Source organism: Portunus trituberculatus, chromosome 19 (genome assembly GCF_017591435.1).
Source record: "Portunus trituberculatus isolate SZX2019 chromosome 19, ASM1759143v1, whole genome shotgun sequence".
NCBI lineage: Eukaryota > Metazoa > Arthropoda > Malacostraca > Decapoda > Portunidae > Portunus > Portunus trituberculatus.
Window position 1 is genome coordinate 1,869,343 of NC_059273.1, and position 16,875 is coordinate 1,886,217.

The window sequence follows — 16,875 nt, forward strand, 5'->3', positions numbered from 1 at the left end:
ATTATTCTTTTAATCCTAAACCAAAACATGCCACTTTTAGTTTTCTCGTGGGCTTAGAATAAGATAGTTGCTCTTCAGCCATATTTTCGGAGCACTGGATATTAATGATGTGACCTCTCATTAAGCGTAAAAGGATACGGGAAGAAATAGAAATGTACAGATTATAGAAATCACACAGCATCGATAAACTTGCGTCAGTAATGTGGTAATTGATATTTAATTGAAAGGTAATTAACACTATGTAATATTTAACATCATCGTAATTAACATAACATTTCAGCAATATTTGTTGTATGCAGATATTGGTAACTTACGGAATCTAAATTATTGGGGAAGTTTTTTTAAGAATGCAAATCAAGTGCTTGCAAAACGTTGCGCGTGTTTTCTTTTAATCTCACGTTTCACTTTCTCGTGTTTTCCTCTTGGAGCGTCTCTCTCCGTCTCGTTTTCATTCACTCATTCCAGTACCTTTCAGACATCGCTCTCTTTTCGCCTCCCTGCCAAATCCGTTTCCGTTTTATTCATCATAAGATCTATTTTTTTCTTCTCATCAACGTTCCTACATGAACCTCTTTTATATTATTTTTCTCCTGCACCGCGTATATATTTTTTCTACTCTTCTCCATCATTTTATCTTCATCTTTACATATCCATGTTACACATACCACCCACGCACACACCCACGCACGCACACACACACACAAACACACACACATATTTTAATGCTTTTGATCATTTTAACCGGATTCCCAGAAAGGTGAGGCAAATTTCCTTTTCGACGTAAAAAAAATATATATATTTGACACTTTACGAGGTATCTGATTGCGATGAAAGGTGCGCGTCAATGATCGTTATTTATGCTTCACAAATTAAACGTTCATGATGAACAGAACAATAAGAAAATAATGTTAATAATTGTTAATGATAGTAGTAGTAGTAGTAGTAGTAGTAGTAGTAGTAGTAGTAGTAGTAGTAGTAGTAGTAGTAGTAGTAGTAGTAGTAGTAATAATAATAATGACAATGATAATGACAATAATAAGTGTTTACGAAAGTGAACAAATATATTTCACTACATTAATGATATTATGACTCCAGAAAGAAATAGAAAAGAGACAAACTAAGAAATTGTATGCTAAAGTGAACTTGATGAGACGAAATGTTTAGAAAGAACAAAATTCACAATTTGAAAGGAATCCGAAGAAAGAAATCTTACTAAAATTTACTTGTTTTGTTGACAAGCAATGCATTTCTAGGCTTGAGAGAGAGAGAGAGAGAGAGAGAGAGAGAGAGAGAGAGAGAGAGAGAGGTTTATGATCATTACGAGTCACAGCATCACTTATCATCGTCAAACATAAGACTTAAACCTTTAAGATACCTTCTCGAAAGGAGCAAAATTTGGTGTTCCAAAAGAAATTTTGCATGTAAGAGGTGGGAGAAAAATATCTTCTGGAACTCCAAATTATGCTGCTTTTGAGATGGTATCTTAAATATTAAAGTCTTCTGCTTGGTGATAAAGCGTGTGATGCTGTGATTCGTAATGATCATAAGCCTCTCTCTCTCTCTCTCTCTCTCTCTCTCTCTCTCTCTCTCTCTCTCTGAAGAGATAAGACTTATAATGATTGCTATAATCAGTACTTTTCATCCACCACATTCAATGTTGATAAAACTCACTAAATTTTCCGGAGGATACTATGACTCTGCAGTTAAGCAACCTTTCAGGGCCTGACAACATATCCTTTGATATATCATTAAGGTTAGAAAGATAAAATTTTGTCCCATACATAAGCTACAAGGCGATGAGGTGACGCTTTACTGGCAGACATGGGAAGGCAGCACCATGATTGCACATCGTTGGGAATGATTGCAACACGCCCGAGGTCACAGGTGGAGATGCAACGTGTAGGAATCAATACGAGCGACTTTGATACACCAACACGCGACGCTGACTGCATGTTTGCCTTTATGCCTCGCTCCACACCGTGTCTCCAGCAGCCTAAACGCACATAATTGCCGAACAAACCCATTGTGTCTTGCGACCTGAACAGGATATTACTGCATTATATTCTGAAAATTTCCACTTCTCAAAAATAAGTTTCATAGGGAGTGTAGTATTTAATTTTATTATGTAATGAATAAACAATTTGTGACTTCCCAGAACTCACTATGCTTTCACTACGCTGCTAAATTTAGTTCATACTTATAAGAAAATATAAATGGTAAGTCTCTCTTCCGCTTTTGTCTCCTCCTTCGACGTATACTAATCCTTACTGAAGTAGAAAATACATAATTTCAAATTATCTATCATTTTTTTCCCATGATTGAGAGAGCACCTGCTATCAATAACTCGCATCATTAATTACAGTTTCTTTACTCAGTACGCAATTGAATAACGTCATTCTAAATTCATTGTTGTATTACGCAGCACCCCAGCAATTTAAGTCAAATATGATTCATAAGACGGTTCTAAGGCATCTATGATTCAATTGTATTTTCTTTCCTTTATGACAGATGGTCCTTCGTTCCGCGTGCCGCCCAGCGACCAGTACGCAGAGGTCGGGGAAAACGTGACCTTGAGCTGCCAGGTGGATTCCATGCCAGATCCAACAATCGTGTGGATCAACCAGCAGACCCAGACGGTGGCGGGGACAGGCTCCGAGCTGCGCGTCTCCGTCTCAAAAAACAGCGTAGGCGTGTACCAGTGTATTGCCAAGGTGGAGGGCTTTCCGGAGATATCAGACACTGTTGGAGTGTTTCTCAAGGTAAGCTTCCTTTGTTTGATTGCCACCGCTTTAATTCCTTCTTCCTTCCTTGCCTGTTTTCCTTTTGTAGACTGAAATATGAAGAGATATATGCCCCGTTGCCGGATTTCCCAAGGCCTTCATCCTTCGTATTTTTTTCATTTTTGTAATTAATAATTCATTCTTTGTTTATTTTTTCATTTGCAAACTGAAATACGAAACGATGTCTGCCGCGGAAAGGGTGAGTGCGTTGTGATGAAGACGAATTAACGCAGACAATCCTCTCCTCTCGCAGGGTCCGCCGCAGGTGCGTTCCGAGAGGATCCAGTGGGGGAAGATGGGGGAGACCGTGTTGGTGGAGTGCCTCATCACTTCTGCCTCCACACGCTCCGTCACCGTCACCTGGACCCACAACGGACAGGAGGTCGACTTAGGTGAATGAGAATGCCAGTTTTAATGAGACAAATGAGCAAAGTTCCCATTAACGCTCATTTCCCACCAAGCCAACTACAAGTCCTCGCTCATACTGGCCGTGGTGCGGCGTTAAACACTCTGCCTGTACTGGCCATTCTCTTCCTATAATGATTAACCTTAACAAACGTGCCCTTTCTCTCATTCACAGAGGAAGGTCGCTTCGAGGTGACGGAGGACGTGACGGCCCAGGGCTTGCGTCACACCCTGATGGTGCACAAGGCACAAGCGAAAGACTTTGGACCGTACAACTGTTCCGTCCAGAATGCCTATGGGTCTGACGTCTTCGAAATCATCCTCAACAAGAAAAGTGAGTTGCTGCTTTTAATTGTTTTATCATATACAGTAATTCAAACAAGAGATGAAAAGCAATAACTGTAAATGCAAAATCTGTGAATGCAAAATACGTAATAGAATAACTTGTAGTTTCCTTACTGTTATCTTGTGAGCTTTTCTCCCTATTTTTTCCAATCCCTTCATCTCATCCTCTTCGCTAGTTCACGCATATCTCTCTACCTGCCGAGTAGTAAAATTCCTCTAACTTGTCTCCGGTTCTTCCTCCTCTATACGTCTTCTTCGTCCTCCTCCTCTTCGTCCTGTATTTCACTGCACATTAATGCTATTCACCAAGACGCCATGTATCTGACATCAGCTCACCACAGACTTTTCAAGACGTCCTCTTTCACGTTCCAGAAACACTACCTCTGCTCTTCATCTTCTGCGGAGTGACCGGAGGAATCGTCTTCGTCTTGGTGGCAGCAGTGGTGGTCATCATGTGCGCCAAACGGTCCGCAGCTAAACAGAAAGGTGAGTGCAAGACAACATAACTCTATAGACTGTATTTCGGAATACTTCCGCCCCGCACCTCCATTACATTGAAAAAGCTCTAGAGGATGTTACACTGGGTTTCAAGGATGTTTTTACGGATTTAATGACAGATTAACAAAATTTAAACAATTAACAGAAACACTCATGAGAACCAGAATAATAATCTCTGCAGACTTTAAAAATAGTCTTAACGAGAGAGTAAAGCTGTTCATAATACGGGCTTTGTAAAAATTACACTGCAAATCCCGAAGCAGTAACAATATGAGGAAAGGAGAGGAGACCACCACTGTGTTATATCGCTCCTCGGTTACTCTGCAGCGTTGCGATGTTAAGCTATTTATGGAGTTCGTGGCTCGATTTTCTGCCACTATCGGGGATTCAAGTCAAGTTGCTGTACGACATTATCAGTCACTCGAATATTCAAGGGTGCAATCTTCCTCTCTGTGTGTAGTAGTAGTAGTAGTAGTAGTAGTAGTAGTAGTAGTAGTAGTAGTAGTAGTAGTAGTAGTAGTAGTAGTAGTAGTAGTAGTAGTAGTAGTAGTAGTAGTAGTAGTAGTAGTAGTAGTAGTAGTAGTAGTAGTAGTAGTAGTAGTAGTAGTAGTAGTAGTAGTAGTAGTAGTAGTAGTAGTAGTAGTAGTAGTAGCAGCAGCAGCAGTAGTAGTAACACCAGTAGCAGCAGCAGTAGTAGTAACACCAGTAGCAACAGCAGTAGTAGTAACACCAGTAGCAACAGCAGTAGTAGTAATACCAGTAGTAGCAGCAGCAGCAACAGTATTCTTATTCTTATTATTATTATTTTCTGTCTCTGCCAACAGACGCCAAGACCGGAGGAGGATTACCAGAGAAAACTGTTGCACTACAAATGACTGACCAGAACTCCACGGCAAACGAATCTGATCTCAAGGTGAGAGAGAGAGAGAGAGAGAGAGAGAGAGAGAGAGAGAGAGAGAGAGAGAGAGAGAGAGAGAGAGAGAGAGAGAGAGAGAGAGAGAGAGAGAGAGAGAGAGAGAGAGAGAGAGAGAGAGAGAGAGAGAGAGAGAGAGAGAGAGAGAGAGAGAGAGAGAGAGAGAGAGTCTGTGAACTTTCTGAGACAGTGTAGTGACCAGCGAAGATATGAAATAAATACTAAGCCTGGATAGAGTCTGTAATCTCTACTTATTAGACACTTCTCAAAACAGTCTAATGTCTAGCGAGTGACTTGTGAGGTTGAGTGAGCACATCGCCTCGCCACCTCAATTCAGATGACTTCACTAATGCGAGATCCTATATAAATAATTCCCTTGGCACGTAAGATATGTAATAACACGGTGTACTAATTGGTGCTGTTGTGATGGAGACTTGAAATGTTTGGAATGTCAAGGAAAGCAGCACAGGAACGAGATGTTATTAGATCTTAAAATACTACATCATTCATTCAGTCTTCCTAAATTGTGCCTCGTTTTTGTCTTTCTTTTTTCATGATGTACTTAGAGAACAAAATCATGAAGAAAAAACTGGTCTTACCTATCTAGCCAATCGTGTACCATTTTTTTCTTTTAAGATTGCGTTTCTTTGGCCCCCTAAAGATAAACTATAGACCAGTGTACTTCTCCCCCAGGTGGAGCTGGACCAGCGCACAGGGTCTTCCATGAGTAATAAAGACGCTGACCTGGATGGATGGGGCGGAGGCGAAAAGGAGAACGAGCAGCCTGCCACCCCGACCTACCTCACGTCTACCAACTCCTACCTCTACCCAGAGACCTTCACTGGCATTCCTCTTAAAATTGTAAGTCTATAAGAGGATTGCCTTCTGGTTCCTTTGCAAACATGATAAACAAAATATTCTTTCTCGTATGCTAAATAATTTATCTCTCTCTCTCTCTCTCTCTCTCTCTCTCTCTCTCTCTCTCTCTCTCTCTCTCTCTCTCTCTCTCTCTGATTTTATTGTTTGTGCACTTTTTCTCCCCTCCGTAGTTTATTAGTAACCTGTTTACTGTCTTTTTGGTCTTCATAATTCTGACAAGTAAATTCCTTAGAAATAAAAATAAATAAATAAATGTTTAATCATGAAAAGAGCTTCGAGGAATCCAGTCCTTTTATCAGTAGATATTTATTTTGTTTTCCTTGCAGAACGGTCACCTCAACAGCAACGGCGGTGGTCTTTCTTACGGCAACTACGCCGACCACTCCACTGTGGCCGCCAACCACTCAGCAGCAGAACCAGCAGCAGCAACAACAACAGCAACAGCAACAGCAGCAGCAACAGCAGCAACAGCAGCAGCAGCAGCAGCAGCAGCAACAGCAAAAACAGCCTTCTTCTCCCTCTAGTGGTTATCTCCTGAGTGGCAACAACATCGCTCCAGGCGGCGGCGTGGGTGTTGGCGCAGGAAGCTTCACCCACACGCCGCCAGGTCTCGTCACCACAAGCCAGCATTCTCTCTATCCCGGCTACAGCGAGTACGACGCTGGGAGAGACGCTCCTGACGGCGTGCATGGCTTCTCCCCAGGGTATAACAACGGCTTCACGAACCACAGCTTCAAGGCTTCTTCCGGCACTCTTCCTCTCTCCCTCCACGTCAACTCTAGAGGGAACGGAGGTGTCACTGCCAATACCACCTCCACTATTCCTAGACTCGGCATCCCCGTCGACCATAGCCAGTATATAGTGCCCCCGAGAACCCAGGTGTTGCAGGGAGCCCTTGCCACACACGTCTGATCCACGCCTCGGCCAGGCCAAGTTACACGTTGTTATTACTGATAACATTAGAGCGCATGATGCGGATCCACCAAAAACAGAGGCACGAAATGATACAGCTGCTGATGCTTATGCTGTAGTGAGTGTCCTGGCGGCGTCATGATGCTGTGTACATATCTAGGGTCCAATACAGGCTTGGTCTACTCCAGCTGTGTGAGCAAGACTCGTGCCGGGCCAGGAAGGGGGAGATGCTGAGCCATACTCTCTCGGCCACTGCTAAGTGGGAGGGACACTACCGAGGGCAGCAACACACCGATTGCAAGACTGCGGCAAGACGGACATTAGAGAAGCGTTCCTACTGTGGTGCAATAGTCGTAAGATTAAGTCGATGTGTAACAAAGTGTGAGATTTTTTTTCTAGACACTTAACAAGAGTGCTGTTCTCTGTTTTCCATAAAGTTTGAACGTTTCAAGAAAAAAAACTCGTCAGAGTAGAAAGTGATATTTTCCATGTATAGAAAACTATTTTACACATACAAATCCCCAGATACACACACACACACACACACACACACACACACACACACACACACACACACACACACACACAGAAAAAAGCCAGGCATCTTACATTTTTTCAATATATTGCTGGGAATATATATATCTTACATCCAGGCGACCCCCTAATCCAATGTACCGTAGAGCTATAGTGGTCGAGGTGGTTCAAATCGCTGCCTACGCCCCGTCCCTCCCCGGCCGGTGGAGCGGGAATCAGAGCAGGCAATTGGCTACGATACACAGAGAGTTAAACCTTGGAAGTGGGTCTTGAAGCAGGCCAGTAACAAAGTGAAGTCAGTTATACATGGCTTGCAACTTTGATCTTAGGGTGACTAAAGCACTGCCTCAAGATGAGGCTTTAGTGACGCAAAGCCGAGAGGAGCTTTCTTTTGCTTCGCGACGCATCGTCTTTCCATTTTTCCACTGAAGCAGTATTGGTTCCGTCGTAATTCGATTCTCAGGGAAGGAAAATCTCACGACAAATTTTGGGGAGGGTAAAGGTGTGCACAAGGTCCATGAAGTGTACAGATTAAGAATGGGAATTAATCTCAGTAAGCAAGCAACTTTTTATTGATTTAAATTTGGTCTAATGGGGGATTTTAGAAGTTTATAATGGTATTATAGTCTTCTCCATTGCCCAGACCCTTGAAAGGAGCTCCTGACTCCGTAACCGCTCGCTTCACGTCTTGTTGTTGTTGTTGTTGCTGTTGTTGTTACAGTATTTTGTGAAACTTAAACGTGAATGAAACAAATAGGTTCCTTCAATTTTAAGTACAGAGGAGCAAGAGTCACTTATTTAGTGAGCATGATGTGGCCGTGGACCTGCCTCCCCGCCGGGACGAGGGACACACGCACACGGAAAACACACACACACAGACAAACACAAACACACACACACACACACACACACACACACACACACACACACACACACACACACACACTCACACACACACACACACACACACACACACACACACACACACACACACACACACACACACACACACACACACACACACACACACTCGTGCTTGTGGTTCAGCAGGAACAGAGGCGCGGGAAGTCGCGTGTCACTGGAGCAGCTTTGTACACTCGCGGTTACTCTACAGGGAGCTTTGGCTGGCATTACAAAGAAGTTGCATCATACACGAGTTCAGTACCAATAACTACGCCACAATTAATATAATCAATTGAACAGAAGCACCATGACTTTCATCCCTAATGTGGATATATACCATGTCCGTCAGTGTTTGTTATCTGTGGATTTACCAACCCAGACATTAGGAGCACACCAAACAACGAAATGATCCTATAAATGCCATAAGGGAAAGCAATTGAGGTACAAGTAGACTGAGTGTTCCTTCTGGGACGAGAGGACACACTCTGTCCAGGATAGATCTTGTAATACATTCGTAATACCTCAGTGTCAATTAATAATCTTCCTCTTTTGTGTGTGGTTACTAGAAAAACGGCATGTACACGTCAAGTAACCAGAACATCATAATATGTATCAATTATTTCGCAATACCACTGTATTGTGTAGGAAGATTTCCTCCCATAACAGCACTTTTCTCAGAGCGGTAGAGCTGGCGAAGGCCTCACCACCACCTCCAGTCCTCACGGTACTCGGCCCTCACTGCCCTCTTCCTCCCCCGTCCCTGACTTCTACATCCCCAGTCTTCCTGATTGTTTGTTACCATTTAGACCATCAGAGCGTCGCTGTGTGCAGGTTGTTGACTCCAGATAATCATGGTGCGCTCAGGGTGGAGTGGAATATTAAGCCCCGCCGCCACACGGCCAGACCTGGCGGGGCTTGGCGATACGCTTCTTACCGAAAGGGGCACGCCAGCGCATTACTAACATTATAACATACACATGATCTCTCTCTCTCTCTCTCTCTCTCTCTCTCTCTCTCTCTATATATATATATATATATATATATATATATATATATATATATATATATATATATATATATATATATATATATATATATATATATATATATATGACAACAAAGCGCCAAAGATTCATGAATGACATTAGTCGTTTTAAAAGTTAAAAGGCAACAGTCACAAGGACGAGTTATGAATGACATGCTCTGAACTCAAATAACTCAAAGCGTTTAATCATCCACTTTAGGAAATTATTTGTAAGGGGACATTTTCGGGATCATTGTTACTAAATAATTGAAAAAAAAATACTGAAATTGAACTATGAGCTTTGAATGGTTCATTACTTTACTATTTTTCTATTGTTTTAGACAGTAGAAGCGTGTGGTTCTAAAATGTTTTATTAACTTATCCCAAACTTGGTAGTTTCTGAACATCATGTCAATAAGACTTAGAGCATCGTGTACTACCACTGTGTTTTGTCTTTAGGTGTGGTGGAGAGGTCTGACAGGGCGCCCCCTTGCCATGTATATAAGAAGCAGGAGCGCGTGCGTCATATCACATGTTCATTGTCACGTTCATCACATATCTGTGTACATATCAAAATATTTGTAATTTTTTTGTACATATGCTTACAGTTGTAATAAATATTTTTCTACATAACCCTTGTTTTCCTACATAACCATTGTCTTTATAATCAAACCTAAACGAGTTTCATTGGGAATCTTCAGTATTCTAATTTCCTAATTTTCTTTCAAATGACTCTCCCGTTTCTACTTACTATTAATATAAGTATTTATAAATGTGCCAACTGTGTCCAAATTCCTACACCTACATACACAATATATATATATATATATATATATATATATATATATATATATATATATATATATATATATATATATATATATACAAAGAGAGAGAGAGAGAGAGAGAGAGAGAGAGAGAGAGAGAGAGAGAGAGAGAGAGAGAGAGAGAGAGAGAGAGAGAGAGAGAGAGAGAGAGAGAGAGAGAGAGAGACACGCACTCACTTCCACCTTGTCTTGCCCTTTCCCTCAGTCTTAAGTCGACTGAGCCTACGACAGTCGTCTTACCGAACCTGATAATTGATAGATTCTTAGCAGATAGAAAACTTCTTATTGCGGAGAGTGCACCAAAAACAAGGTCAGTGAGTGCTGAAGGTCAACCGACTTCGAACTCACCTAGATCCTGTTCCTCCTATTCATCCTGTTCTCTTATTTCCTGGACATCACAACCCGCTGCTGAATTGCCCAGCTCCCACCCACCTACCGCCCCCTTACTGCCAGCGCAGGAGACCAGAGCACTGCAGCGACGCATTGTTACCGCACACATCACTTTAAATACGATCCTGTTAGTGCCAACACCGTCACGCCAATGTGTCTCCGCGCTAGACAGGACTACCCACTGTCCCCTCCTCGGGGAAGACACATACGAGTAACATGTAAGAGGCAACAAACACACAGGTAAGCAGTTAGGTACAGACTGATATACTGACAGACAGATGTATGAAAGGACAAGTACATATATAATGAATACAGAGTAAATGTTACATTTCTATTCACTGGCGGATGGATATGACTGAAAGATTGACTGTCTGACTGAATAACACAGCAGCCATAATGAATAATTTAACATCTAGTCAATTAAGAAACGCATTGATAAATATCGTATATACATCAACGAAGACAGTAAGATGATATTATGGCCTCTGTGCAAATACAAATATAAATATAAATGGATGGAACGCGCTGAATAATTCCGATAATAATTACAGTATCAATAATTATTAGAACATTAATAATCATCGGCAATAATTATAATTATAACAACCTTGCAATTAGCTGACTTTTCTCTAAGTTTTGCTTTTTTAAACATTTAGTAGCCTCCTAATTAAGCAAAAAAGGAAAATAAAAGATTACAAAGTAATCAAATAACCCTATTCACACAGTGGACTTAAGAATGAATAGCAATTAATAACCATATATTCCTAACAGCACTTCGCCCTTTCATCTTTAGCTGACCTACGATTAGAATATATTTATCGATAATATTAATTCATTTTCCGTAAACCAGATAAAGAAATTATATTAAGTTTTGCTGGTACTAAAGGAAGGGAAAATGCTCATGTGTCATCTATTAATACTGAATAAAAAGGGAAAACGAGTAAAAAGTTGAGAATATCAAATTTCAAGTAATAATTAATTTTTGCTTAGGGATTTATGGTCGTTTTATTTAACTCGCCAAAATAATTACATGAACATTAATATTCCCAGTCTTAACAATACCACTCACCGTTGGATCATATCAGCAGCCAACATTAACTATAATCACAATGACTACTGCCACTCCTACACACGACCACTGCCATCCCCAAGGAAGCTTAAGAGTCCCTGTAGCTTCCTTCATCACCACTACATGTACTACCAACACCAGCACCATTTCATGTAATCTCCACTACTATCCACAACCATGACCATCACTACTGTACATCATCACAACCACCACCATCCATTCTCCTATTATCAGCGTTACCAATCATATCACACCTATCATTACAAACTACAGCTTCTATACTCTATACATCCACGCTTTGTACAATCTTCATTATAACCAACCACTCCCACCACCATCACCACCACCACCAATACTACCACGCCTCCCTTCTCCCCAGCCACTCCGCCCTCCAAGGTTCATCTCTTCCCACTCACATTACTGCCACCTTGCTCCCCTTTCCTTTGTCGCCACGGTACGTCAATATCCCATGAGGTTTACTTCCCCGATAGTAGCACCGAGTTCTCAATACCCAGGGACTGACACCAGATATTTACAGGCCGAACTGGGAGTATCTAATGGTCTTTCCTTTATATTCTCGCACTAAAGTAAAGTAAATGGCGAAAGGTGAAAGGTGAAGTGAGTCATTTAGGCTTGTATGCGTAACAATTTGGTCTCATTTAAAGAATATTTTGTAAAGGGCACAAAGATTAATAGCAATGTCCGTATGGGTATTTTCTGTGATGCTTGCTAAATCACCCATAGAATCAGGAACAAGCTCTTGAAAACACAGATATCTTCCATAGAGCCATGTTAAAACAAACACCAGTCTAGAAAGGATTCCGACACATCTATTGATACCATCCTGTATCCTGCTGCTTGCCTCAACTGAAGAACTTTTCGCTCCCCAAACATACAATGATGTGTTAGTTATCATATTTTACTCTTACCAGGCTTTCCACTTATCCATTTATTGACAGCTTGCACGAAAAGGTGGACCTCTTGCAGCCATTCCTCCTCTGCCCAAGCCTGGACACGAACACGATTTCGTAAGTTCACAATGCGGGAGGTAACCATTAAACCACAAGAAGACAGATAAAACGAGTTAACTATGTGGTTACACAAACAGAAAAAGAAGAAAGAAGGAAGGAAAGAAAGAAAGAAAAGAAAGAAAGAAAGAAAAGAAAGAAAGAAAAGAAAGAAAGAAAAGAAAGAAAGAAATATAGATAGATAAAGATAGATACCTCAAGTGATACATAGATAGATAGATCAGCAGGTTGTTAGGAAGGTAGACAGACAGAGAAATAGACAAACCTACTGAGAGAGAGAGAGAGAGAGAGAGAGAGAGAGAGAGAGAGAGAGAGAGAGAGAGAGAGAGAGAGAGAGAGAGAGAGAGAGAGAGAGAGAGAGAGATTATGGAGAAACACATGATACATAAATATAAATACATACAAAGAAACAAACAGATAAGCAGAGAAACAGAGAGATGAAGTTACGAAAGAGAAAATATTTCCCCTTGCCAGCAATGAATAAATAAATAAATAAATGCGCAACATCATTTTCCGTTGAATAATGAAGGTCGAATATTGTCTAGCATTGCGCACTGCTTGGACACCATTAACACTATCATTATCATCATCATTACCGCCATCAGTGCTGTTTATATTTTCATCGTCATCCTTTTCGTCGTCGTTGTCATTATCATTATCATCGTTACTATTACTAATATTATTATCATTATTATTATTATTATTATTATTATTATTATTATTATTATTATTATTATTATTATTATTGTCATTATAATCATTGTTTTTATCATTATTAGTGTCATTATTTTTTTTCCATCATGATCATTAGTGTTATTTTCATGACTATATTAGGTACCATCATTGTCATCATCTCCACCACCCCCCACCACCATCATCATCATCACGATTATCATCCTCATCATCATCATCATCATTACTTCCTGTTCAAATGTCATGTGATGCCCAGTAATATTTCATGTGGCTTAAAAAAGGAGAATTACTTACATCATCATTTATCTTCTGTTGATGATGATGATGATGATGATGATGATGATGATGATGATGATGATGAAAAGAGGAAGAAACAGCAGGGGACTAATAAGTACAGGGCAACAATAAGAGCATATCAAAGAAAAAAGTTAATTTCAAGTCAATAATAATGACAATAAAAAACAAAACCTAACCTATAAACAATAAAAGCAAACAAACACAAGATAATGAGCAAACACACACACACACACACACACACACACACACACACACACACACACACACACACACACACACACACACACACACACACACACACACACACACACATTTTTACACCATATGACAATGAAACTTGATGCAAATATCGAGAAAAATAGAAAAGCCAGAGCACATTAGAGCAGGAATCCCACCTATATAGTGTCAAAATGCTGTATAATTTGCCATAATAAGTGAGGTGTAAATAGCTCGTACAACATTCTTTACGGCACATATAACGGCATCCCTTTGCTAAAATAAATAAACAAAACAGGTCTATTTTTTTTTTTTTTTCCTTTTGATTAAGTCCACTTCTACATTTTTTCTCGCTGTCTCGCTGTGTCTGTCCCGTCTGTCTGTTTGTCTGTCATTCTTTCCGTCTTTCTCTGCCTGTTCGCATGTCTGAGTGATATCAAAGCGTTTTTTATTTTTATTTTTTTTCATTTTTTTATTCATTTCACGTTCTTTTTTGCGCTGAGTTTGTAGAATTCTCTCTCTCTCTCTCTCTCTCTCTCTCTCTCTCTCTCTCTCTCTCTCTCTCTCTCTCTCTTATTTTTCAAAACAACGGAGTCATCAAAATATTAAGTCGTAAGGCAGTGCACGAGGCGAGGCTAGCGAACTACTGAAGCTGTGCCGTGTTAGTAACAGTTCGTTTCCAGCACTTAGCATAAAGGAGATTCTTTTGTGTTCTTCCATTAAACTGCCTTCAAAGGACCAGTGAGAGAGAGAGAGAGAGAGAGAGAGAGAGAGAGAGAGAGAGAGAGAGAGAGAGAGAGAGAGAGAGAGAGAGAGAGAGAGAGAGTGTGTGTGTGTGTGTGTGTGTGTGTGTGTGTGTGTGTGTGTGTGTGTGTGTGTGTGTGTGTGTGTGTGTGTGTGTGTGTGTGTGTGTGTGTGTGTGTGTGTGTGTAAACATAAATTGTCTCAATATAAACCTATGCACTTTATACATCCTCCCTATTTTGTTCACTATAACTAGCACTAGCCACACTTCCCTGTTTTCCCGCTAACGCAGGGACTATTATCAGTGACAATAATAGCACCCCTTGCCTCCGTTAGGGGCTGTAGAATCTCATTACATCACGTTAACAAGACATTGTGTGCTGAGTGAAGAAGATTAATGTCCTAGGATCCTGCTTCTTCCGACTCTTTTTACTTCTCAAATACTGGTATGAATATTAATGGCTCCACGAACGCATCCTACACTTCAAGACCAGGATTCCTTTGTGCGGAGTGCGTCCTTTCTTTTCTTTCTAATTTAATGAAGAAAGCTACACGTCAAAAAAAAAAAGGAAATTATTTTTTCTTATCCTGTGAACTGCCTGGAACTTTCACTGATATCATAAGAATGCGAAAATCTAAGAAAACAAAAAGATGTCAACCTACACAACGCAGCTTTCTCATACCAATCATACATTTGTCATCATCATCAATAGTCATCCATATCCACTATAACTCTTTGTTATTCATGCACTGCTAAGCCAATTCGTTGTATGTTTCATAGAAAATAAAACATCTAAAAATTTGGTACATTGACCACTTTGTTCGTTTCAGCTGGTCAGGGACGCGAAAACGGGTGTTTTTTTGTTTTTCAGAGGGACATGATCCAAAGACTCCAACCATGAACAGTAAAGTCCCATTGCTTACAGATTTTCATTTTCTATTAGCCAACACGAGTCCACTACTGAACAAAAGCCACTCCCAATGACCTTGCTGGGATAAGCCACCCACTGGCACACGCTAGTTTGGTGCATTTAGGTAAAATACAGTAAAACATGTCGTATACAAAATATTTTACATGTGACAGAAATATTTGATTTTAAAGGTTTACCTGGTGGAGGGAGTGGCCACTCATTGATTGGCCCTGGCGAGCTCTTTGTGTCTCCTCGCTGTGGATCGATGCCTCTCCGTCTGCCTTTGATTGGAGGCGCATTGCGAATCTGTCAAGTCAGGGATGGGTCTTGATTAGTCTCTATCGACAAAGGCAAAAGAAGTCCTAGTTCCACAAGTTACCTGTGATAAAAGACGAAAGTCGACAAGAGAAAGGTACACTTGTTAGTGAGTCGCATATTCTTCATTTGCTTTAATCACCCACCTAAGTACGGGAAGTCTTTCTTCATTTATATTTCCAGTTTGAAGACCTTTCAAATCAGCTAAATACACTCCTCCCCCTCTCCCTTACACGCCAGCGACTGCTCAAGGTCTCTTCACTTTCTCACATCCTCAATCTGTTCCCTTCACTTTCTGGAACACTGTGTTATTCTGTTTGTCTCTCTTCCTTTGACTTTATCTATTGACAGGAAAGGAAAATCAGAACACTTTGGAGATTGACATTACTTTCTTCAATATTTCTAAATCTGTCCTGAACTATTTTCTTTTTAACTTGAGTGTTTAAAATTCAGCCCAATTCCTTTTTCCTGTTATTTCACAAACACTACACTCATTCTTCTTCCTCACATAATCTTGCGGCAACCAACTGACGTCCTGTCTTCACTAGCCATCTGTTGGCAGCACGTTCTGCTTTAATGTTAATGAGACGTGTAGCAGATTGCAATAAGACGTCACGAGGGCCAGGATGAAGATACACGTAAAATTTTACGAGGCGTACCCCACATGCTTAGTCTCTATAATGTAAAAGTGATACTATTAGTATTGTAATGTCGTACTCTAGACTGCGTGGCATTACTCTTAGAGATTAAGTGTTAGGATGCCATAAGTCCACCACGCAACTCCACCTTCACTTCAGAACTCCTGGGATCCAATTCCATTAACTTTACCAGCACTGGAGAGTCCAACACTAATGGCAAGATTCTAAAGCGGCCATGTTCACGTGTCGCCCATGTGCTTTCTGTCCAACTGTTCTGTGTGTGTGTGTGTGTGTGTGTGTGTGTGTGTGTGTGTGTGTGTGTGTGTGTGTGTGTGTGTGAGAGAGAGAGAGAGAGAGAGAGAGAGAGAGAGAGAGAGAGAGAGAGAGAGAGAGAGAGAGAGAGAGAGAGAGAGAGAGAGAGAGAGAGAGAGAGAGAGAGAGAGAGAGAGAGAGAGAGAGAGAGAGAGAGAGGGAGGAGGAGGAAGGTTGTGGCAAGAAAGGAGTGGGGATGAGGTAGGAGAGAAAAATCCTACACGCAGAGACACGAGAAGTCT

At 40.8% G+C, this 16,875-nt stretch overlaps 1 protein-coding gene and 1 long non-coding RNA gene across 2 annotated transcripts in view; one reads left to right on the plus strand and one right to left on the minus strand.

The window, feature by feature from the left end:
• Nucleotides 1-8,209, plus strand: part of LOC123506077 (irregular chiasm C-roughest protein-like) — an 82,285-nt gene extending 74,076 nt beyond the window's left edge. Inside the window, exons 7-14 of the mRNA XM_045257933.1 lie at nt 2,509-2,759; nt 3,034-3,172; nt 3,361-3,519; nt 3,903-4,016; nt 4,853-4,941; nt 5,635-5,802; nt 6,147-6,212; nt 6,265-8,209. Of these exons, the coding sequence (XP_045113868.1) occupies nt 2,509-2,759; nt 3,034-3,172; nt 3,361-3,519; nt 3,903-4,016; nt 4,853-4,941; nt 5,635-5,802; nt 6,147-6,212; nt 6,265-6,732 (1,454 nt within the window). The 3' untranslated portion in view covers nt 6,733-8,209. The remainder of the gene's footprint in view (nt 1-2,508; nt 2,760-3,033; nt 3,173-3,360; nt 3,520-3,902; nt 4,017-4,852; nt 4,942-5,634; nt 5,803-6,146; nt 6,213-6,264) is intronic.
• LOC123506078 overlaps nt 1-16,875 on the minus strand; it is a 115,179-nt gene that overhangs the window by 72,727 nt on the left and 25,577 nt on the right. The window contains exon 3 of the long non-coding RNA XR_006675338.1: nt 15,566-15,674. This is a non-coding gene — a long non-coding RNA (uncharacterized LOC123506078). The remainder of the gene's footprint in view (nt 1-15,565; nt 15,675-16,875) is intronic.